The sequence below is a fragment of the Thermobia domestica genome, chromosome 8 (assembly GCF_964235325.1).
Source record: "Thermobia domestica chromosome 8, izTheDome1.hap1.1, whole genome shotgun sequence".
In the NCBI taxonomy this organism is placed as follows: domain Eukaryota; kingdom Metazoa; phylum Arthropoda; class Insecta; order Zygentoma; family Lepismatidae; genus Thermobia; species Thermobia domestica.
In genome coordinates, this window is record NC_137461.1 from 32708999 (window position 1) to 32733860 (window position 24862).

Consider the following 24862-nt stretch of genomic DNA (forward strand, 5'->3'; position numbering starts at 1 on the left):
ATTATTGTACCTCAAACACATGTGTTAAGCTCAAGCTATAATTACGTACTAAATTTATAAATTATCATACAATATAAATATTATAACTTAATAAATAACCAATTATGTTTCTCTAAATTAAAAGAAATCCTATAAACATAAATTATAAACTTCAATACGCCATGCTTCGCACTAAAAAATCTACAATCATAATAAATTGTCGTTTTGGTCTAAAACCTCAACACAAATAGCAATTAAACTAAATATCAATTCGTTATAAACATTATTAATAACGACCACAGAGTGTGTAAGAATGTTTTGTACATCCTTTGAATGTAGTGTTCACTTTAATAATTATTTTATTTAAAAAAATATTCATTCACCTTATCCCAACTAATAAAATAAATATTACATAAACAATTAACACAATAAATCTTGCATTTCAATATCGCCATTTCAATAAATTAAACTAAAAATCTAAACTCAAAAACTAAAACCTTACATACTAATAATTGCTCCTTTCACTCGTTAATTTTATATTTCTTTATTAATACATATATAATAAGTTTTAAAATGTTTCTTTAATTTTTTCTTTTCTTTTCTTTCTTTTGTTTGCCTGTCATTTAAAATAATTCCACTAATTAATGTTCTGTAATAAATAACAAAATTAACCACTTAAATTAAACTTATCACTTAAAAAATTCCTTCCAAAATATTTTGTCCTTCCTAAAAATAAACTAAAAATATTATATATATATATATAAGTTTAATTACGCTCAAGTCGCTCAATAAAAATAATAATAAATAATAAACAATCATTATCAAAATCTATCCACCATTAATAACTAATCATTTCTACAACTTTTTCGCAAATAATCGATCTTTATTCAAATTATTTATACTAATTAAAATTTACATTCCTCTCTTCCCCAAATTAGTTTCCTTATACAATGCATAATAGAATCCAAAAAAATTTCATACTTTTTCAAATAAAATTTGTCACATGTAGTTCCCATCTACTATTGGCTAACAAAAAAACAAAAAAATGGCAAAAAACATAACAATAGTATAGATTTCAATGTCTTTTCTAAGCCAGAAAAACAAACGATTACTCTCCTTAATCATTGTTATGTCGTCATTTCAACTATTCAACACAATAAGAGAATGATTTTAAAACACAAAAGCAAATGTAAAAATACATCACACGGGATCGAATTTAGATACATTGACTTGCAAGGGAGAACACAAACCACTTGCCCACGAGAAACATTCCGTATACTAATTGTACATAATCAGAAGTATGCTGCGAAATTATGTCTAATTGATGTCAAGTTACAGGAGAAATTGGTGCAGTTAGGCAGCTCTATAAAGAGCATCTTGTGTTGACTGTGAATTTGTTTACGATTAGTATCTCGTGTAGTCACCATAGCTTCCTTGGCACGGGGTTAACTAAACTAGCGGCATGTTGGTGACCATGTCCCACGTCTTCCTACGTATTAACAAATACCTACTTTAGCTCGTCAGATCTCCTTCGTAAGTTGCCAGAGCTATTTTTATGTACAGTTCTCGTAACTTCTGCCCATTCATTTTCCGTTGGATTCAGGTTGGATTCTCTATGATACCAGTCAATTAATTTAGGTAAAAAATGTTTTAGAAATGTATCTACAAAAACTTCAATTAAAAACTCTTTTTGGCCGTTTATGTGTAACAGACCAAGGTTCAAGGGGGGATGATAACTCCCCTCTAGGAACTTTCGTCACTATATTGTCATATACCAAATTAAAAAAAAAAACAAATTATTGTAAATATTTAAATTTTTGTAAAAATCTATGTAAATAATTCAAAGTTGGTTTGAGTACAAAATATTAACTGCCGAATTGAATGAATTAAGTCAGGGTTGTTTCCAGGATCTAATCCTCTTTATTGAAATAAGCCCAAAATTGATTTTATTCTATCAGACATACACGTGGAACTCCCAGACAAGGAAATATGAAAAGCATGCGGATTGCATTCCGCACTTTTATATAAAAGGACCACCAACGTTCACTTGACACCACTTCAAGTCTATACTTCAGTTCTAGACTTGACATTCGCCTTAGGAGTTACATAAGCTGCAGAGGAGGCAGAGTCTTTGAGGTTTACTACAGCTACCTCAACGATCATAATGTAAGTGCCTTTTCATATTACCTTATCTGATAGTTTCAGATTCCCTGATTCGTATCTCAAGCACAGTCTTTATTCTCATTATAAGGACGAGTAATGAAATTAAAACCTCTTTATCATTCAATTATCGTTTCCTATTCTCTTCAATCCATGTTTGTCTCTATGTCTCGCAATATTCTGAGAGAAATCAACTTAAGATTTAGATAGACGGAGAACCTATAGTTAAGGGTTCGATTTTCAATTTACGCCCCAATATTAAGTATTCTTTACAGAATGACATGGAGGAGGCGTCTTAATGAATCTGTAGGGTTCTGGGTTCGATTCTGATTACGATATTTTTGTTCGACAGTTTTTTCTTTTTGTTCCGTGCTTTTTTCTGGCCATAATATGGTTGACAGGCATTTATTGCTTGATATGTTTGGTATTAGGGATTAAGCAATTTTCATGCCTGTTGATGAATTAGGTCAATTATTAGATAACGTTGAACTCGAAGTTTTAAAGATAAAGAAAACTAAGAAGAAACACGCTGTTACACTAACACATATTCCACACACGTACGGCACGCGTTGGAACATAATGGTGACTTCAAATACTAGGTCAGCGCAAAGTCAGAAAACTGACGGTCATGAAAGTTCTGACATTGCAAGAAACATTCAAGTACAAATATCCAGAGACACGTACCCACTCCCTCGCTATGATGTAGGAACAAATGATTATATCAGAAACTATCTTGACGAGTATGATGATATTTCCAATATCAGTTCGTGGGACGATAAGAAAAAGGCGGATAGCTTTTAAGGGAGACTTTCGGAAATGATTCAAGATATTTTTGGAGCGTAGAAACATTTCTCAGTTATCATATGATCAGCTAAGGGCTTGCATCATTAAAGAGTTTGGAAAATCTACTGTTTAGTTAGATATAGAAGACCAGTTAAGGGAACGTGTTCAACGTCCAGATGAATCGGTGACTAATTTCGTTTAAGATATGTTGCTGTTAATCCAAAGTTTTGATGACACTTTAACAGAAGAGAAGGGAACGTTTTGATGATGCCCTTAGTGTTTCCACTTTACAGCCGTATTTTTTACAACAGTATTTTTACAAGAGAATTTACGATGAACTTGAAAGTGTGGGAGGAAAGTAAAAGAATAGTCTGGAAACAAGAAGAGACAATAGATGAGAAAAGAGTCTTAATCATAGGAGATATTGAGATTACTGAAGAAGAGTAGCAGTTTTTAAGTCTAGAATGTAAATTCAGAGTAGCCAAAGAAGAGGTGTATAAGGAAGATGCGGTTTATGGGATAGAAGAAGCACTTCCGAAAATAAAAGATGAAAAAGATAGGAACAGAATTCGGAAGAAACTAGTAAATATGGTAAATAACAAATCAAGAAGACAAAGAGGCAATCAGAATGACAAAGAGAAAATAGGAATGAAAAGGACAAGAACGAGAAAGGACATAGTATTGAAACAGACAGACAAAGGAGGTGCTATAGTTGTGATGGATAAAGTGTGGTATGAAGAAAAACTTTGAGATCTCAAAGATAAGACGTAGGAATATGTTGCAGAAAAAGGTCAAGAAGAAGAGATAAAGAAAAATATTTTAGAGGACTGCAAATGAAAGGGTTCAAGAAGTTAGTGATAGAAGAAGGAAATTTGCCTAGGATGAGAGGATTTCCAAATATCCACAAAGAAGTAGTGAAGTTGAGGCCAGTGCTTAACTGCAGGAATAATATGTTAGAACTGTTGGAGAAAAAGCTTAAGAGGATAGCCGAAGCAGTGACAGAATGACAGGAAAGTTGGAGAGTAGAGAATGCGCAAGAGGTTAAGAGGATGATAGATAGATTAGGAAGAAGAAAAAAAGAGTACGATGTTATTTAGCTTGGATGTTAAGAGAATGTTCCCGAGCTTTAAGAGAAAAGAAATGTTGAGAATAATAGAAGAGAAAATGGGTGAAAAGAAAATAGAAAACTGGGACAGTAAGAAAAGGATTAGAAGTGTTGTGGAAGAATGGATACTGTATAATCAGAGACAGGATTGTTAAAATGAAGGAAGGACTTAATATAGGACCTTATTTAAGTTCCGTACTATCGGATATAATAATGAATCGATGGGAGAAGGAGACGATAGAAAGAGGAGAAGAAAGACTTCTTCTTTTTGCCGTTATGTGGATGACTGTTTAGGAATATGGAAGGGAACGAAAAGGCAGCTGCAGAAATTCATAAGAGACGTGGAAGATGAAAAGAAAGGGATTAGACTAGAGAAGTAGACAAGGAGATAAACTATTGAGTAGACAAAGAGAAAATAAAGAAGTCAGAAGGAGGAGAGTTTATTACATCCTGGTACTAAAAAAAGAGTGTGCAGCGGGAGTGTATTGCCACAAACGAAGTGATGTGGATTTGTATTTTTCTTTTCTTTCGCAATCCTCTCCTCAGCTGTTGATCAAGGTCAATAAACGCATTCAGGGAGCTACTATTACTAGTTGTAGACGCACACAAAGGTTCCAACTTGTCCCTCAACATTCCGCTGCTATCAGTGAAATCAGAACACACACCTGTTGAAGACAGGTCAGTTACATTATCAGCAGTGAACGACGATAAATGTTGCCTATTTGATTCTGCTTTCCCTTGCAGGCGGAATAAATACTCCCCCTTCTTCTCCTACAAAACCATTTAAAACGAGCTGACCAGCCCTTCCCGCGTGATTTTCCATATTCATAATTAATGAAGAAATAAAAGTTATTGCTATGCTATACAAAAATATTCCAACTAGAAAAATATTTCTGCCTCGTAGCGACTGCACTCTTACAAGCATTTGTTTCGTACAAGAAATCCGGTTTTACTATATACAACCTTCTAACCATATATATATATATATATATATATATATATATATATATATATATATATATATATATATATATATATGTCTTATGCTGTCCTTTCCCTACTATAATCTCGAAAAAAACCGATTTTACTCCAGAACTTTGCCCTTTCAAATATGTAAGGCATGCACCGTAACCAATTTTCAAGTACTCTCGTAAAGTTTGTTTTATTGAAGATTCGATTGCTACTGTTTGTAACGTGCCTTAAGTATGGCTCCGTCGTGGGCCACCGGCCGTTAATGACCAGGACAAATATCTATAGAGTAAAGAATGCCTTACAATAATAATGGTTTAATGAGGGAAATAAAGGGAGTTCCTTCTAGTGCAAATCTTAGCTAAATATTCTCTAACAATGATCATCTATAGGATTTCTGCGTATTTCAACTTAGCAAAACAAAATAAAACATGATTTAAATAATCAAAAAGATGCTCTCAGGATAATGAAATAAAAGCTTATATATGTGAATCGAAAAATTTTATAACCATAACGCAAACAATAAATATATACTTTCATTGGAATCGAACAAGAATAGAATTTCTAAATATGTAAATTGATATCCTTATATATATATGTATATATATATCTTTTTATACTATAAAAAAAGAACCATTTTTACAGTAAGTATATTTCAGGAGTCTAACAGTGTATTAAAATCTACCCTACCACAATTCCATACCTTTAATTTTCTAAAAAAATATTTTCAAAATTGTTCTAATAACCTCCTGTTAAATAGACATACTGTATATTTACTCCTACAAATGAAAAACTTTAAATCAGAGAATTTAACAAATTAGTTTAACAACTTACCTATTTACAAGACTGGTATATAATTATATGCACTCCCGGTTTAATTAATTTGGTGTCACACCACAAAAAAATTTATCCACAAAATATCGCCAAACAGAAATAACACTTTTCAGAACTTAGGTAACCATACTTCAAAAAAATCGGAATATAAATTTCTTTCTCATGAATAAACTGTAATATTCACTAATTCTGAAACGCGAGATACATAATTACACTATACTCAGTTGACTATAACAGAACTGATAGTGGCCACTTGCACAGTAGCAATCGAATGGCTAAGCCATCCTCTTCAAGCACTGTAGGTGCGCAATGCACAACATCCCGCCAGAGGCGGTAATAAAAAAATACATCTTTATTCCGCCTTGCATGCTCCTCAGGCAATACATTCCAAGATATTTTTTAAATATATAAAGTGTGGATAAAATTTCCGGACGTAACACGGTACGAAGAAGAAGTTCATAAAAACATGGAGGAAAGAATAGGAAACCTAAACAAAAATGAAGAACAAAGGAGAACCGATTTAAAGAAGTTGTGGACACAACTAAGGAGAAATGGATACAACGAAGGGGATAGGGTCACAAGAAACATAGCAAGAGAGAGGAAGAAAGAGGAAGAAGACAAGAACAAAAATGGTAGGCAAAGAAACAGAGAAGATAAAGAGAATGCTTCGGAAAGCAGGAATTAGAATTAGAATAATTGAAATAGTCAGAAGAATCAAGAGAAAAACAATAGCGGACAAAGATCAAAGGGGAGTAATATATAAAGTAGGATTCGCGGAGTGTAACAAAATTTACATAGGAGAAACAAAAAACAAAATGCAAGAAAGGACAAAACAGCACAAGGATAATGTAAGATTGAAAAGGGACAACAATGCGATATATAAGCACCAGAAAGAGACAAAGATAGGGTGGGAAGAAGCAGAGGTCATAGAAGTGGAGAAGAGAACTTTGATGAGAAAATGGAAAGAAGCCAGGAAGATTATGAAGGCAGGAGACAAGATGATGAATTGGAATGCAGGATTCTCAATAAATAAAGAGTGGGAGAAGATTCTGATTAAAGAAGAAGAAATGAAAAGGGAGAAGAAAGAAAGAGAACAAACTAATAAGAAAACGATAATTAAAGCCAGAATGTGTGCAGCGAAAAAAGTAAACTTTGAATTGGACACGTGTGCAGCTAGAAATGAAAACCTCTCAAGTGTTACTTTTTAATGCAGGAGCGGAGCCTAATTAAAAGTTGATCTTCGGAGAGCATATAAGAGGTGATTAGTTCCCAAGCAGCCACAACGAGTGGAAGTCTGATGAAGACACAGTTATTGTGTCGAAAGTGTTATGTGATTGATTTTTTAAATATATTATCACATAGCCTTGCTCTTTGTGGTGTTGTGTGTTAGTACAAAATGGAAACAAGGCCTGATAGAATGGTTATTTATTTTTCCGTTGCGCAAAATTTTAGTTAGAAGTTGTTGTGGATTTTCTGATAGAGCCATTACACACACAAATTTCAATTTCAGTAGTCATCATTGCCACCTCAACTGGGAGGTGGACATCCTGTGTTGGTAGTTTCTGGTTAGCAACCTTTCTCACGACGGATTGCGGACAACAGATTGCAGGCCTTGATGTTAAGCTTCGAGTTGTGATGGAAGGTACTCTGGATGAGTTTGGATCCTTTTGGAGCTCTTGATGTACTAGGCTACCACAGCGACATTATTCTATTTTATTCTATTTCCAAATTTTAATATTAAAAAATCTTAATTTTATACATAAAAATTCAGTACATTAAGATATAGTTGGTGTTCTACAGCACCCAATAGCAGAACGCAGCACTTCTGTGGGGTTTAGTAACCCATGCGCTCATTAAATGTCACTGAACAACCGTCTACAACACACGTAGAGTACATGCTAAGCTTACTGAAGAATGCAGCACCACCACTTGCGTATCAGCCTATAAGGCATTTTTCGAATTTTACCGCTGTATTCCCCTCTGTGCAGTAGCGTACGCAAGAATTTATTTCGGGCGTCCAAACTCAATATGAGGGTAATTTATATTATAATTCCTAAAATTACCCCTAAAATTAGTCTAAATTTACACAAAATTCGAAATTTTGGGGGAAGGGTGTCGGGACCCCCGCGATTCTCCCCCAACGTACGTCCCTGCCTCCATGTATTCCCATAATAACTGAAGATAATTGGCATTCGTGTTACTTGCCTTGAAAATTCAAGTTTAGACTTAAAAGACCAAGTCACGACAAAATTAAAGTAGCCAAATTTACAGTAATTAGGCTTATTTAGGAAGATATCGACACTCACGAGATTTCGACACTTTTAAGGTCTGGCAAAGCTAGTGATCATACACGCACGCGAATAGAAACATTTAGTAAGTGGAAGGTTGTTGTCGGTTCTCAGTAACAAGTTGCATGTGTAGAGAAATTGATTTTGCTTGTTGCAACGAAAGTACAAGCCTCTAGAATAGGTACATTTTATTTAATAAAAATATATCCGTGTTATAAGTTTCAGTAAGTCAAAAATAACATATAATGGTAATATATGTTGATGAAAGGAGGCAAAGGATTGATATTATGATAGAGTATACCCTCTGTATGCATGTGTGTCAGTTTGACACATACTGCTTGTTACAGTGACAGCTCGTGACAGCTTTTGTTAATCAATGCATTTAGGGGATAAATCGACAGTAATTGTAGGGAATTTTCAACATGTAGTTTCTTTGTTATACGGAAAGTCTTCAGACAAACGGACTACCGTATGGTTCATCTCAGTCTATACACCATATGTTTAGGAAACATAACAAACACGCTCAGCTTCTGAGTCATTTAGTTCGGTACAAGTCTAATGCTGAAGTACCTTTGGTTTAAGATGAACAGAATACAAGTGTAAAAGATCCTGATGTATTAAAGAAAGCCTCTAATGATGGTATAGAAATTTTGTCTCCCACTATACAGTACTCAAAATTGTCAATCCTTAATATATCTTTCTTCCGCAGTTTCAAAAACAATTTCAACTTATTTTATGGCAAGTTTGTTCGTAGGAACCCTGGCAAAATGTTGTGAAAGAAGACTATGAGAAAGTAAGTTTCAGTTGGAAGAAATCAGTCTCTGGTGGATTCTTCGCATATGGATTCCGAGAATGGTTCTGTTAAATTTGATTTACGATTATTGATTACTATGGATAGCAAATATTGAAAGCAACATGTTGGAAAACAGGAGTAAAACAAAGTTCGTTTTTAACGAGCTTACATTGCTTGGGTTCCTCTTGTACTTCAACTCAGGTTGTAATGAATCGCAGCAAAGTTTGCAAATAAGACATACGTAGACGGTAGTAACCAAAGACCTAATATTTCATTGTATTTTATGTTCCTTGTACTCCAAAGATGTGAAGTAAGTGTCGACTTCTCGCATAGTAAGTGTCGATTTCTCCCGCAAGATTTCCAAAATCAATGAATTCACAGCAGTCCGTTTATGTGCTTTTGTGCTTTGAAATACTACATTTCAGGGGAAGGTTTTGTGTCCCTAGCTAGGGCAAGGATTACTATCAAACATTATCGCTTTTGCAGAATGAAATTATCATAACTTTCAGAGCAGTATCGGCTTATTTCTTAACGTGCCGAAATGCACCTAAACGACCTTATGTGATATCTTCAAAATAGATAAAAGATAATCAAAATGTGGAACAAGAGCGGCCTAGACAATACTATTTTACATGAGATACTGTCAACACGATTCACTTATCTGCTTTCGATTTCCAGCTATTCAGAAAATCGACAGTTATTTTCGCGTTTCTGAATGGCTGCAAACGAAGAACTACTAGGTGACTTTCATAACTGTATCTCAAGCAAAATGATATTCTCTAGAGAGCTTTTGTTCCACATTTCGATCGTCTTTCACATATTAGAAGATATCACACACTTATTGTAAAATTAGCAGTATTTTAATTTCGCAGTGATTATGCCTCTTAACAGAGGTATTAGGAGAAGTAAGTGCATTGTAGACATTTGCTAAAAGTCAAAAAAATGTGAATTTTCCTCTATAGGGAAATTAACTACTTTCAAAAATTGATGTATCATAGAAACGTTACCTTCTCTACTTTGATACGATAATAGTTTCAATGATAACGATTATTTCCAGGAAAAGAGTAAAGTGTAATGAAGTGTTATTAGTTTATTTCTAATAAAATTTATATTAATTCATTTTCTCTTGCAGGCCTAGTTGCAGAAGACGCACCTATTGATGATAGCGAGACCGTTTCTGAATCAGAGGAAGATCCCGACCCAAGTGAAGATGTTAAATCTTTACCAACATATCAGTCACCCAATTTCCCGGAAGTTGGTTCGGGTAAATGTGCGAACTCCATTCCTAAGGGATCTGACAAGCAGGGAGAAGAATGGTCACCATTTGAAAACAAAATACTAGGAAGACATTCAGATATAGTAACAAGATATACAACGGGTAAGTGTACAATTGCTTTCTAATTTTCAACTTAGATTTGACCTCGTGAACATACTATATTAAACCAGTGGTTTTCAACTGATGTTTCACAATAGACTGATATGTCGGGAAAATGTAGAATTTCAAAATCATGATGTATTTGGTAATTATTTCAAATCAATTTTGAGTCATATTGGAGCCAGTGGTAGTAATAATGCTGAGTACCGCGTAGAGTCACAACTTTATAGAATAAACCTTATAGTATTAATATTTTGTACCACGTACCTGTGTTTATAAAACTTACACGTGCTCCTATCTGTAAACCACACACACACACACACACACACACACACACACACACACACACACACACAGACACACACACGACACCACATGTATTTATGATGAATTACTTCACCATACGTTGGATTAGTACAGAAGCAGACGAAGAACCACTAGCCCCACCTACAAGTCACATAATGACAAGGGAGCAGCAGCGCCACTACCCCCCAACGGACAACTAGCAGTCTGCGATTAGTCGCCCCTTCTCTAGCTTAACTGGAGCTCTAATGGAAACCCAACCTCAAAACTTCGAGTTTGCTGCGGAACTCTGGGCTTCCCTTCCACCTGCCTTTCCTTACTCGGAGCTCTGTCGGGATGCCAACCTAAATCGCTTAGCCTGTTGTGGGGCTCTATGACTCTTAACCTCCTCACTGCTTGCTTCGGAGCATTGGGACTTCCTACACCACTCTACTTAGTAGCTTGCCCGGAGCTCTGCAGATCCTGTCTTAAGACTATAATGTCTTGAGCTACCTTTTCTCTACTTAGCATTAGAGAAATGTATATTGTAGCACTTCTGTAAACACTGTTGTATTTTATTAAAGGATTTTATTTTTAAAAAATCGGCAGTAGGAATCGATTCCGGACTAATTTACTCAATCTAGCTCTACCTACCTCTAAAAAGAGACGAATATTACTATATTATTATGATTATAAAAGTACCAAATAAGTGTGTCATGATGTTATAAATGTTCAGCGAAGCGTATCGGTAGTCAGAAGAGGCCGGTAACTAATATATACAAACTTATATAATTGTGAATAACCCACATATATAAGATAAGACATGAGCTTACATATCGTAGTATTATTCCTACAAAACACCGTATTCTATATCACTAGTGTTTTTTTCAGGCATACACTTGAGTAGCTTTGCCCAAGTGTTTTATCTCGACCATAATCTCTTCCACTATCACTTACAATTTCAACATTAATTTTCGTAGAATAGAAACGGTAAGAGATAAGAATAAGAGAATCGTGGGGGCTTTGGAGGCTCAGTGGTTGGATTCGGTGATTGGCTGTTGCTAGGAGTAGACGTTGATAGTTAAGCTCCGGGAACAGTAAATTTTTTTTGCGAGCTTTAACTTTTATTCGAAAAAAAAAATGAAATCTTTGAGTTTTACGTCCCACGGTTATGCCGGTTAGGCTAAAGGAGACGGTGATGATGAGTAATGAATGAAATGGTGGAATGTAGGAAGTGGGAGGAAACGGGAGAACCCCGAGAAAACCCACGCACACGGTGTTTGTCCACCACAAAGTTCACTTGGCGGGGGCTGGGATCGAACCCGGGACCCCAAGCACCAGAGGTGAACGCTCTACCACTGAGCCACCGCGGCCCCAACTTTTATTCGACATATTACTTATAACTGAAGAGGATTTTCAAGTTTTGGTAGTATTTTGTGGCTTCAGTGTTAGTGATACTATGCAAGAACTTCGCAAGAATAGTGTAAAATTTGATTTTGACAAAACCACACGCACGATACGCCCTAGCCTGGCTGAATTACATGCATGGTTATATGCACATTTTCCCAACATATTTGAAGGTTTGTTCAATTCAAAAATAGTGATAGTTACGAAACGTTTTTGTCTAATGCTCCAGACAAATTACCTTTTACTCATTTTGATCAATCTGCCAGTGATGTGTATATTATGGACGCACAAGTTAAATTTATAGAGTTACTCATGAGAGTTAAAATTACGGTCTTGCCATTCGATTTTCCTAATGAACAAGTGTCTCAGGTATTATGTAACTATGGTGAAATTAAAAGTGTTGAGTATGAAGTCTGGAAAACTGTGTACCCTACACGCCTTTATAATGGTAACATAATTTTTTCGATGACGTTAAAAACATATCCCTACTCGATTACATTTCGACACTATTAAAGGCAACATCTCCTATCCAGGACAGTTAAAAACTTGCCACGAGTGAGGATCACTCGATCACCAATTTACCTCGTGTAAACAGCGGCGACGTCCTGCCCAGTCCATGCGCCTGGAAAAGGACACCCCTGTAATGACAGATCTGCGTCAAGTTACAAAAACTACACGTCATGGAACCGAACGACCTGTGCCCTTGACATCCTCTGTTAGTGCTACAAATTCCGACGCTACGTCCCAACATTCCTCAACACCGCTGCCTACTTCAGAAACTGATTTTCCCGAATTGACATCAATTGACTCATCCGCTTCCACATTAACAGCTAAGCAACCCTCAGTTCCCACTGATTTGGAAGACGGGGTGCCATGCTGTACCTCTGCCCGTTGACGTCTTTAGTGATGATACAAACTATTTTTCGCCTACATTATCAGTAAAACACGTGAGAAAACGTAAACCGAATATACGAGAAAGTCTGAGTGTCCTCCGGACGCTTGACCTTGTGGAGTAGCTACCGTGGTAGGAATTCACTGTTTTTTTTTGCTTCGTCTCGTCATCACCAGCTGCATGCTGTTCTGGTGTTTTGCTTCCTGCTTGTGTTACTGCATTATGTGGGAAAGCTATGTCAATTTGGAGTTTTCCTGCTTGTGTATAGCAACAATATTAACCTATTTTCCAGAAGTTCATGGTTTTGTGTTTACAATCCAGTGCTTATTTTTCTTTTTTTCTGTATGGTCAACAATATGTATAGTGTTTACGAGATTTATTCAGTGTATGTGTTTTCTGCGGGCAAGGTACACTTGCAGGTATGTGTCCTGGATATTTTTACGGCCTTGTAAGGTATAATCTTGTGGGTACGCTTCTTGTGTTTTACGCTATGAACGCGGGGGTCAACTCCCGTTCGTATTTAACTTTAAACATTAATTCTATAAGCAGCATACCGAATTATAATTTTATTAGCGCACATCATAGCGCTTCATGATACTGATATTTATTGTTTGCAGGAAGTAAAGGATCCCGACCTATCCTTTGTGTTTAATTATACTGCCATTGTCAATATTCCGCCCCCATCATTGGGCACTGCTTTACTTGTGAAACGAGGGCTCCACGCCGCGCATATCCACCTATCCTCGTCAGGGTGGGCCATTCGATGTGTTATTGATGGTATATGTATTTTGGCTGTCTACGGGCCCTCAGGGACAAATCAGCGTACGTTTTTATCACGAAGAAGTTGTTGACATGCTACCTATTACACGATATCCGATTTTGTGTCTTGGAGACATGAATTGTCACATGTTTCCTGAAGATACGAGCGGTGAATATCACCCATCTCCAGCTTTTCATCGTTTTATTACACATTTGGGCTTAAAAGACATTTGGTTTCATTTTCATAAGAATCATATTTTTACTTTCAAATCAACCCAAGTGGGCTCATGCTTGGACCGATGCTATCTCCCGGCAAGCCTCCTAAGCAGAGTATTTGATATACAGCAATATGCGGCTTGCTTTACAAACCATACAGATATTAAGCTGGTATTCCGCTTTCCGACGCCGGGAGCGGACCGCCACTTCCTAAATTGTACGGTCGTAGTTATTGGAAACTAAATAATCAACTTTTAACCATCGACTACGTCCGGTGTTTATTTTATGCTAGTTGGAGACGATGGCAACTATCCTACACGATCTATCCTTATATTAACATGTTGGGGTGTCACTACATTAAACCCCAAATTCTAACTTTCTTTGAAAGCATGTGGAAATGACATCGTCAAAACTATCGCAAGGTGCACACATTTTTATACAGTGTCTTATGCGAACTGTGGAACCAACCAAGTAGCGGAGATCATGCGTGTTAAGCACCAATTGAAACAGGTGCAACATGCCCAATCTCTGAGCGTTCACATCGGTGACGGGACGACAAATAGACTTGTTTCTGAGCCTTAGTCTTTGTATCATTATGTTAAACGCCTTAATCGCGAACAGCATCAGTTTATCTATCATGTGTCCACCTCAGATGGGCAACAGCTCACTATTAAAGACACCTTGTATTAGTATTTTCAGGAATTTTACGCGTCATTGTATGCATTACCCGACCTTAATACAGTGCCTTCTCCTTTCCTTTCGAAGATCCCATTGTGCCTATTCGAACAAGACTGCACTTCTTTACTTGCACCCATCACTCTATCAGAAATAGAAATAACTCTCTCTCAAGTTAACGGGCAGCGATGGGAGCGGGTACTGCTTTTACTCAAGCCTTTTTACACAAGTCGGTCCAATACTCTGTGAATTATTTAATTTTCTGTTGCAAGGTGGACCGGTCTATCAACGTTCAGGAGTTATCATTCTACTACCCAAAGGCGGAAATCCGACAAGCGTGGCGGACTATCCCCCGATCACACTTTTAAACCCATATTACAAAATTTTTTGCTAAGCTTTAACCCATTCGTATTAAGCAAGTTATCCTTCCGTACATCTGCCCCGCTCAAACGGCGTTACATCCCTCCCACAATATTCATACCACACTTGCGACCATTCGCGACTTCCATGCTTATGCCCAATTTCAATTTCTTCCAGTAGGAGTTCTTGCATGCGATTTTTGAAAAGCCTTTGACATCCTAAACCAGGTTTATTTGTTTGAAGTCTTGCAACATTATCACTTCTCTTCTCAGATATTTACCGTTCTGCTCCAGCTTTATCACAATTCTACATCCCAGTTACAACTTAAAAGCCATCTTCTTCCCCGTTTTGGGATTCATGAAGGAGTCATACAAGGTTGCGCTCTCTCGGGAATATTGTTTTGTCTTGCACTAGATCCTCGTCTTCATCATTTCCAGCAACTCCCTACATCGGTTCTTCACAGTTTCGATCAATTGACAGCCGTTTTGTATATGGATGATTTAAGGTTCCTCTGTGCTACCACTGCTCAACTTGTCTCAGAGTTACGAAAAGTTTACCCTAGCGAGTGGTTTGCTACTTAACCTACAAAAAACAACTCTTTTGACGGTCAATAACTTTCAGACCTTGCTTCCCAGGGATGTATTAGCCTCTCTGACTTGCACAACAGAATCAGTCATTTTAAGTGTCCGATTTCAAGTTGTATTCCGCACGTCTTACGACCATATTTGGCAGCCATTACTCCAGGTGCTGCGTATGAACTTCGCAATGTGCCGCTCATGAACTTTTACTTTAGCTCAACGCATTCACTATCTGAATATTTATATTAGTTCTAAACTTTGGTTTCTAGCGCGTCTTTTTACACTGCCCGACAAATTGCGAGCCAAATTGATTCATTATTTGACTGGTTCATATGGAAAGGCTACATGTTTCGCGTGGAACGACGAGTTTTATATCTTCCAACTGCACGTGGCGGTTTAAATCTAATCAGTGTGCGTAACAACTGTTGAGGTCTTTACATGCTCACCGCTCTACATCATTTGGAACATGCCTCCTCCCACACTGCGCAATGGTTCCAATGCTGGGTAGATCGCCTATGGCCAGGGAACAATCCTGCCCACGTTCGTTTTCCTGAATCGTGTCCAACATACATCTTACAGTTCAGCCTGGCCTGGTCGATGGTTCCGAGTGAAAATCTTTCCACGTCTTTGACTAATAACTCTCTCTATACCACATTGTTGCAACCTGAATTGATAAATATCATCCCCCTATGTCAAGTCAGAGAATCACACCACAATTGGCCTGCTATTTGGCATACCATTCAAGCGCCGTATCTTACATCCCCAATGAGAGTAGCCTGGTATCGTTTAGTAAATAACTTGATTGTCACAAAAGCCAGTCTGTTACAGATTGGTAGGAGTACTTCCGACATATGTGAATTCTGTCCGCAGGTGGACACTTTAGAACACCGATATACACGATGCACGGCTACGCAACCTGCGAGACAAACTGTGTCCCTTTCTTGGGCTGATTTATCGCTGTTCAGGGAGATGTTTCACCTTTGATCTTTTATTTCCGGAATATGAGTGGTTCCCGCCTACCAAACAACGAGCAGTTACCTGGCTCACCTGCTGTACTATTTTATTTATAAACAACTACCGACCTTTCTGTGACCGACATCTATACCTGACATACTTGAACCGAGTTCGGAAAAAACAGTTTACTCATCTAGACGAGCAAAGATTGTTCACTCGATTTCTTCAGGTGACTCCCGATGTTTACTCTTAAACTATCATGTTGTTCATATTGTATATTCTCCTTGCACATATATTTTAGGTGTTCATATTAGTCTTTACATTTAAGCCTATGCATGTAAGTATATCTCTATATATGTCTCTCATGCAACTGTACCACAGAATGTATTCTATATTGCTCTAAATAAATACAATAAAAAGTGGTAGAGACTTTACCTCTGATGAATGGTTTCCCAGGTTCAAACCCTGCTCCCGCCAACTGAACTTTGTGGTGGACAAACACCGTGTGCGTTGGTTTCCTCGGGGTTCTCCCATTTCGTCCCATTTTCTTCATTCATTTCTCATCATCACCGTCTCCTTTAGCCTAGCCGGGATAACCCTGGCATGTAAAACTCAAAGATTTTATTTTCAAGAAAAAGAATGTTTATGGTATCAATTCAGCATACCAAGGATAGGCGTTATTCCTTAACTCTATATTGAAACCGGCAGTCGTAGAAATCAGTTTATTGTGGAATTCAATGCAATAAAACATAAACGGTAATATATATAGCAAAAAGTTTTTTTCCTCAAATCGATAAAACATATCGATTAAACGAAGAATATTTTTCATCTCTAATCTAATTTCTGTAGTAAGCTCGAAAATGGTAGAAATCTAATACAACTTCAGGTTTCAACATTGATTTTCACGAACAAAATCGGCTTGAGGGTCTCAAGATAAAATTTTATCTAGATTTGTGTCATATTCAAAAAGTAGATTTACGATTTCCAGTTTCAACACTAAACATCATAATGATAGTTTATAAAACCGGGCTAAGTCATAAGTCTTGCATTATTTCTACAATCCATAAAACAGGTACATGTATATACCGTAATCACTTTGTAGCATTGTTGGAGGGCAATTTTGCCATTGCCAGCTCCCTCCCAGAAAGTTCAATTTTCACAAAGACTGAATTATAAAAATCACTATTATCATCACGATCCTTTAATATTTCACAAAACGGAAGTTAGCCTTCCTGAGAAAGGTAATCCCAACAGGTATGTATGCAATGTCGCTTAGCGCATGTAAAAATGAGAATAAAGCTCGAATAGAGATAATCGTTAAGCACATTTAAATATTCAGTCTTCATTGGTTGCAGGATTGAGTAAATGTTTGGCTTGACAAACACCTTCCATTAACATAACAAAATTTTATTAACAAAACAAAAATAAATAAATAAATAAAAATAAAATATAAAAAGGACTTTCAAAAATAAGAATAGATGTCAACAACTCACACGTAGAATAAAACATATATGAATCTTAAATTTCTTTGATTATCGATTTCAATATACATATGCCTTTTGCATACCATTATACTACACCACATGTTCTAACTTGAAATTTGTTTTAATATATCCACTGCCTTAATTATAGATCGGAGCAAGAACTGAGGATATTCCAAAAATACTATTTTCTTTTACTGTCTCACTCCTCCATTAAATACCCACATACAGAATAACGAATGATTACAACACTAATAAAAATAAACTTTTTTCTACACAAGTTACGATATATGTTCTACATACCGTTGAAGAGGACAAGCGATGAACCCTTTCACTTGTTCCCTATACATCGCTGAGAGAATACCTATTAACCAATCAGAATGTGCAACTGCGATCACGTGCCTTCTTACAAATAGCTATGGTACCAGATCTCTCAATTCGAAAAGTGACCAAATATACACTTACATATACTGTTTGCTGCAGCTCGACAAGCGAAGAGAAAAGGAACACGGAGAAAAGGGACGGGAAAGTTAAGGGTGAATAGCGCTGTTCTATAATTTACCAAATATCCCTTCTAACTAAAGTGTAATGTACTTAATACATGTAAACAGAGAAATTAGGTCACTACCCCACAAATCGTAAGTATAAGGTTAAACCGTCCCAAGAAAGAGAGCGTCAAGTGGACTATTTAACATGAAGGCCACCATTAAGTTGGTACCTTGTATGAAATTGCACTCAGGCATAAAGTTGTGACTGAAACCCAGAACATTAGTATGCGACAAACGATGAGTGCAGTAACTCTTTAGTTCCCGAAATTTCGTGCAGGTTGTAAATGTATCGAAGATCAGTCAAGGCCCGGTCGTCTAAGTGTAACAGATTCTGAAGTTAGACGATACGTCATCGGGGAATCTTTATTGACCAAGACACGATGAATGTTAAACCAACTCGGCATGTTTTAGTCCACTGTAGTGTGTCAAATTCACGAAATCTTGATAGTCATCAGGAGCTGGCGCATTGTTCTGCATGAGTTAACCTCGGTTCAGACCCAGGGGACTGTGAATGTGTACCGACAACTGCTGGAAAATCAGGGCGATATTCGTTTCCTGAAACGGATTGTAACATGCGATTGAAAGTAGGTGCTTTCCCGTCCATAAACAGTGGTTGAGCAAGGAGCAAGTTCCAGAACCGATGGTCAACTGGACCTTTTCAAACACAATCTTATATCCTGTGTATGGTGGAAATATAAGAATATAATTCACTTTGAGTTAATTACTAGTGGTAGTATCAGCAATGCTAACCTGGTTTGTGAATACGGGATGTATGTTGCTCTTCGCCAACATATCCTCCGTTGGTTAACCGAAAGTGTGGCCTTCTGAAACAGGATAACGCTAAACCACACACTAGAATCTAAAAACTCAACAAGAGAATGGAACATGACGGTATCGAACTAATTTACACCCGGAACATTGTCCTGATCTTGCCCCTTTGGCTTAATATCTACTTCTGTCCACGGTATATTTTTGTAATCACGATGCGTCACTAACTAGTACGATGTGGAATCAGCAATGACTGGATTTCTTGCCTTCAAAGACAAGACTTGGTTGGGAGGAAGGTATCAGTAGGGAGTGTAACACAATTGCTATAAGATTAGAGTTAAACTGCTTTCATTATTATCTACTAAATAGAGATGTGTTGTGTACTAGAATATTCCAAAGCTTATGAGTTGCCCTTACAGATACTGAGATTGTTCTTCTCAAATTCGATTCAGTTTTCTAAGAATTTGTTCTCTCTCCGACTTTAGGCTTCTATTGTATCCGATATTTATAGAAGTATGCTGCTATTTTTAATTTCAATAGTTTTCTTTATACAGGAGAAACGGTAAAAGATGGCGAGGAATGCCTTTTGGATATGGACTTAGTATTCTAAGAATAAAATTCATCTCTGATTTTATCCCGTTATACAACTGGATATTACAGACTCCCCATCTTAAGGGGCGTATCCAGATTTTTCTTCAGTGGGTGTTTTGCAATATTTTCCCTACTCAAACATCAGGTGCATAAATATGCAGTAATTGAGTGTAAGTGGAAAATTTAACTGTCTCAAGAGGAGTAGAGCAAATGGGCTATTTAACACGGAAGCCACCACTCTTCCACTATCTTCAGCCAGCTTTTAGTGGCAGTGATGATGAGGTCGTTAGTGATGGGTCGCTATTAAATGGTGTTGTGACCAAATACATGATGCGTCAAGAACTGAAATCGGTGATCACGTTATTGGGAGACCATTAGAGTAGCAGCAGCCAATGAGTGGGTACTAGGGGCATGTAACTGGAGAGAGTATTGTTAAAATCCTAAACGGAGACCAATAAGGAACACATCAGACAATGTTTACTGTTTGGGTTCGATAATGGTGGTAGTAGCGTTAGGCAAGTATATGATGAGGATCTAATTGACAATAGCACATATCGGTGGTTTCGGTACTCAGAGACGGCTACAGAAGCTTTTAAGATCAATCATTATCTGGGCATCCATCATAATTTTCATAAGAGGATGTGGAGTAAAGAACAACAGTCAGTCTGAATCCCAACGATAGAGAAATTAGTAGAAAATTTTCATGTACACAGACAACAGTGGAAAGAAGCCTTGTTGCGCTGGGTTTAGCCAGAAAATTTGATCGTTGCCTTCCATATCAGCTGAATGCAACTAACATGAAGGACAAGTCGAGACGTGTGTTTATTTGCTTTTCCGGTACAAAAATGACCACCTCTTGTTACGGATTGTCACAGGGATAAGAAATGTGTTATTCCAGAACTGTATGAAGTTTCTGAACTGCCTCTATCGACGTCCAAACAAGAAGTATACTCAAGGATGTATTTTTGAGTTTGTGGCGGGATGTTCAAGGCACAATTCATTGAAGGTTCTGAAACCTAATAAAAAACATTGATGCGATCTTTTACTGCCAATAGCAAGACAAACTGCAAGAACTATCGCGGTCGAAGCGGCCAGGCCTTGTCAATCGTCAAGGAGTTATCATCCAACATGATAACGCTAGACCACATACTGCTGCGACGACATGTCAGAAACAAATGGATTTTGATTGTGACGTTTTATCCCATCCGCCCTATTCCCTTAAATTGACTGCTACAGACTTCCATCTAATTCGCGCTTGGCGAACCTTCTTCACTGGGAAGAATTTTGTTGATGTGGAGGCTGTGAAAATTGCCTTAGGTGAGTACTTCAACTCCAAACAGGGCCTGCCTTAAGCTGATTGGACCGATTGCTCTCAATCGGGCCCCACGCCTAAGGAGGCCCCGCGCTAGTGCCCTCTACTCTACTGTCCAGTCTAATCTACGTTCCACTGCATTTTAACAGCATATTAGGCCCCAGAACAAACAAGTGTGTTATGATCCCTATCACTAAATTTTGCTCCTAATACATGTAATTAATACATTACATTCAGCTCGCGGGGGTCGCCCCGGCAAAGTGGCTATGGTACCGTTAAGATGTTTCTGCTATTCTCGGTTGTCAAGTACATTCAACAACATATTGCAATACTCTATAGACTCCACAAGGAAGGGTATGGCCTCTCCCTAACAAATAAATGAATTATTTGTAAAGTTTACGGGAATAGGTAAATATTTTCTGTATTTAATTCTGCAGTAGTTTATTTATTTTTTACGTTTACGTTTCCTTGTCTTTTTACGTTTGTCTGCAGTCGATAACAATTTTTCAAGCTAATTATACCTTTCACAAGGAGCTACCTACGATGTTCCCTCTAGCGTTTATTAGGTTTTCCTGAGTTGAATTCTTTTTAAATAGATACAGCTGTAAAGAAATCCTTGAACCAACGAATTTATATCAATGTGCATTTCATTATATTTTACAAATATAAACTTAGGAAAACACAGACTTCACCATTGTATTTCTCGTAAAATTCTAGCCCAATTCGATATATTACATGACTCCCTTCCTATTTAAAAAAGTTGAGCGAGATACAAGATGGCCGACTTCAAGATGGCGACGACGATAAGCATACCCTTAAATAGATGTCTACTTCCTCCCGGTGTAGGCTAATGTGTTTTTGTTTTTCATCTCTTTACCCTGTTTACAAATAAAACGAAATTTTCAACCTTGAAACACGTTGTTATGACTTATTCTGATCAATCAGGATTTTGGCCAATGCTACCGTCTTTATGGACGGAAGCACTTTAAATTTTGCTTACGATCGTTTTTTGATATTCCACACTTCTCTTCAAAGTTTGGTCAAGAAACTAGATTTCGAAATCGATAGGTTTACTTGTAAGAGAAGAAAAGTATGCAATACTAGTACGGAGTCTCCTTGAAAAACTGCGAGGCATAAGGGTGAAATATGTATTTTAAAACTAATTCACTGTCTGCATTTTCATTCGAGCTATTTCTCTGAAAAATTAGCTGTTATAAGTAATGAACAGAGTGAGCACTTTCACCAGAACATTTTGCAGATGGAAAACCGTTACGAGGGGAAATGAGTGTAAACAGTAGACCAGCAGGAAGAGCGCAATCTATATAGGTTCTACAGACGTTGGTGCAAATTAGCTGTAAACCTGGGGCCCCGCAAAATGTTCCCAATCGGGCCCCCACCACCTAAGGCCGTCCCTGACTCCAAGTCTGCGAAATTTTATTAATGTGGGATTCATCTCTTACCGAAAATATAACAAAAGATCATTGATCATGCTGTGATTATACAAAGTCCTAGTCGAGTTTCATTTTGTGTTCTCTTTACTTTCATATACATACCAAATACAGGTAGAACTTTTCACGCACCCCAGCAGCTTATATTGTGCAAACAATTTTCCTGGGATCAACATCTAGTTGTTAGTATAAAAAAAAAAAATATTACGTCGTAATAACTGAACCCCTTAAAATGTGAAAATTCGTTTCACACTTAGATTCAATTTCCATTATTTTGTTCAAATTGTAAGTGAAGGAGCTTTACAAAACTTCTTCTTCTTTTATAAAAAGCCTTCTAAATCATTTGCGAATATTATTTTGTCTGCCTCGATTGATGCATGCGTAAATGTAATAAACTGTTGAACGCAGAAACGTCTCCCAGAACGATTCCATTTTTTTTTCATATTTTGTAAATGTTTCATTAATGATGCTTTTAATAAGGCAACATAATAAATTTTCCAAAAAAAAAAAAAAAAAAAAAACATAAAGTATGATTTATTGCAAAAATGACATTTCTTTGGAAGTCATTTTTTAAAAACAAAACACTGTAATGATTTTATTTATAGTAGTTGTTTCACCAGAGCCTTCGGCTCTCTGTACATTATAAGTAGCTTAATTAAAAGCTTTGATTGTTAACATGCAACACATAGAAAGGTTTTCCAACCAACCACCTAAAAACTATATCATATTTAGGTAATCTTTTAGGAACTTCGTTATACAGGCAAACGAAGCGACATGTACAAAGGTTGATTCAGTTATATTGAGCCAAATTGAATTTGCAACTGTACCGCGCATGCCCAAATCATCACCTTAAGATTGTCAGAAGGCAAGTGACATTATCTCGTTAATTATGCAGTAGAGCAATGTGGTTGAGAACAGAGATGGAGTGGATCGGTGGGTCGTGGTCAAATGAGTCTAGTTTTGTGAGTGAGTCAATGGCTTCTAGGTCAACAAGACGTGAGCGACTGCGATCCACTACCCATCATGAGCCACTCTGACTCACTTTGACTCACCGACCCACTATGCTCAGTGCACTGTAGACAATATCTTCTGAACCTTAGTAATTTGTCTACGTTTTAATTTCAAGGTCTCTATTTTTCTTCTTTTTTCAATTCTTTCTGTTTACTTACCTAAGATGAGCATATGTAATTGAAAAAAGAGCTTCAGGCACTTTTGGATATTGATGTTTGTTAATTGTAATAATAGTAATAGGTATAGGACTTAATACTTGGCATTTGAGACACAGTGGAGTCTACACTGTTTTTTTCCTTTACGTTGGTCTGCTTCACCCCGAATTTAGACTTTCATATTTCATCATTTTTTACTGAAGAGTATATGTAATACAAGAAGGAAATGACTATATATGATAATAAAATTGAAATTCATTGTAATATGCTCATTACAGACACTTTACCATTTTATATCGTAAAGGTCAGATTTATCGGTATTGTAAGAGAGCGTTGTTTGAGTGATTGACCTTAGAAATTCAAAACCTGATCAGAGATTACTTCACAGCTTGTTTTTTTGTTACAAGTGTAAACTCTTTAGTCAGTGGAGAGGAAGGCGTGGGTAATGTATCACAGTTGTTGACGATGGGTTTTGATGGGTGGTGGGTCAGAGTGGGTCATGGTGGGCAGGAGAAGGCTATTGTAGGTTGTGGCAGAGAGTGGATCATGGTGGTTGGTGAGTCAGAATGTGTCAGGATGGGTGGTGGATCATGGTGTTTAGTAGGTCAGAGTGGATCACGGTGAATGGTGGGTCATGGTAGGTCGTGGCTTAGAGTGGGTCACGGTGGGTCCTAGGTGCAGCTAATCATGTACCACAGTGAGTACTGAGTCAGTGAATCATGGATCACGGTGGGTGGTGAGTTAGTGGGTCATGGGTCAAATTTTCATTGACCCACGCCATCTCTGATATAGCGTAGTGTGATGTTGCCGAAACTGAACAGATTCTGAGTGGTTCATTGTTGCCCTTTTCAACGTTTCATGCTATAACGCATCATAGAAATGGCACGAGCAGTTAGAACCGCTCATACAGGGGCAACCTGCGTCTCCGAAAGGTGGAACGAAACGTCAAAATCAATGGCACGTACTACCAGGCTCATGTCCTGACTGAAATGTACCAGAATTAAAAACCCAATATTCTATGGACAAGACGTGAACCAGGATTCTATCACCGTATGCAACCGGAAACTGGAATTGCCGCAAATTACTTTCCCTGACATCCCTATCAAGAGTCCAGGTGCAAGCCAATAGACTATAGAATA

General features: G+C 37.2%; 1 protein-coding gene across 1 annotated transcript in view; it reads left to right on the forward strand.

The window, feature by feature from the left end:
* LOC145692078 (uncharacterized) overlaps positions 1-24862 on the forward strand; it is a 91906-nt gene that overhangs the window by 22082 nt on the left and 44962 nt on the right. The window contains exon 2 of the mRNA XM_081767370.1: positions 10044-10289. Coding sequence (XP_081623496.1) covers positions 10044-10289 — 246 coding nt within the window. The remainder of the gene's footprint in view (positions 1-10043; positions 10290-24862) is intronic.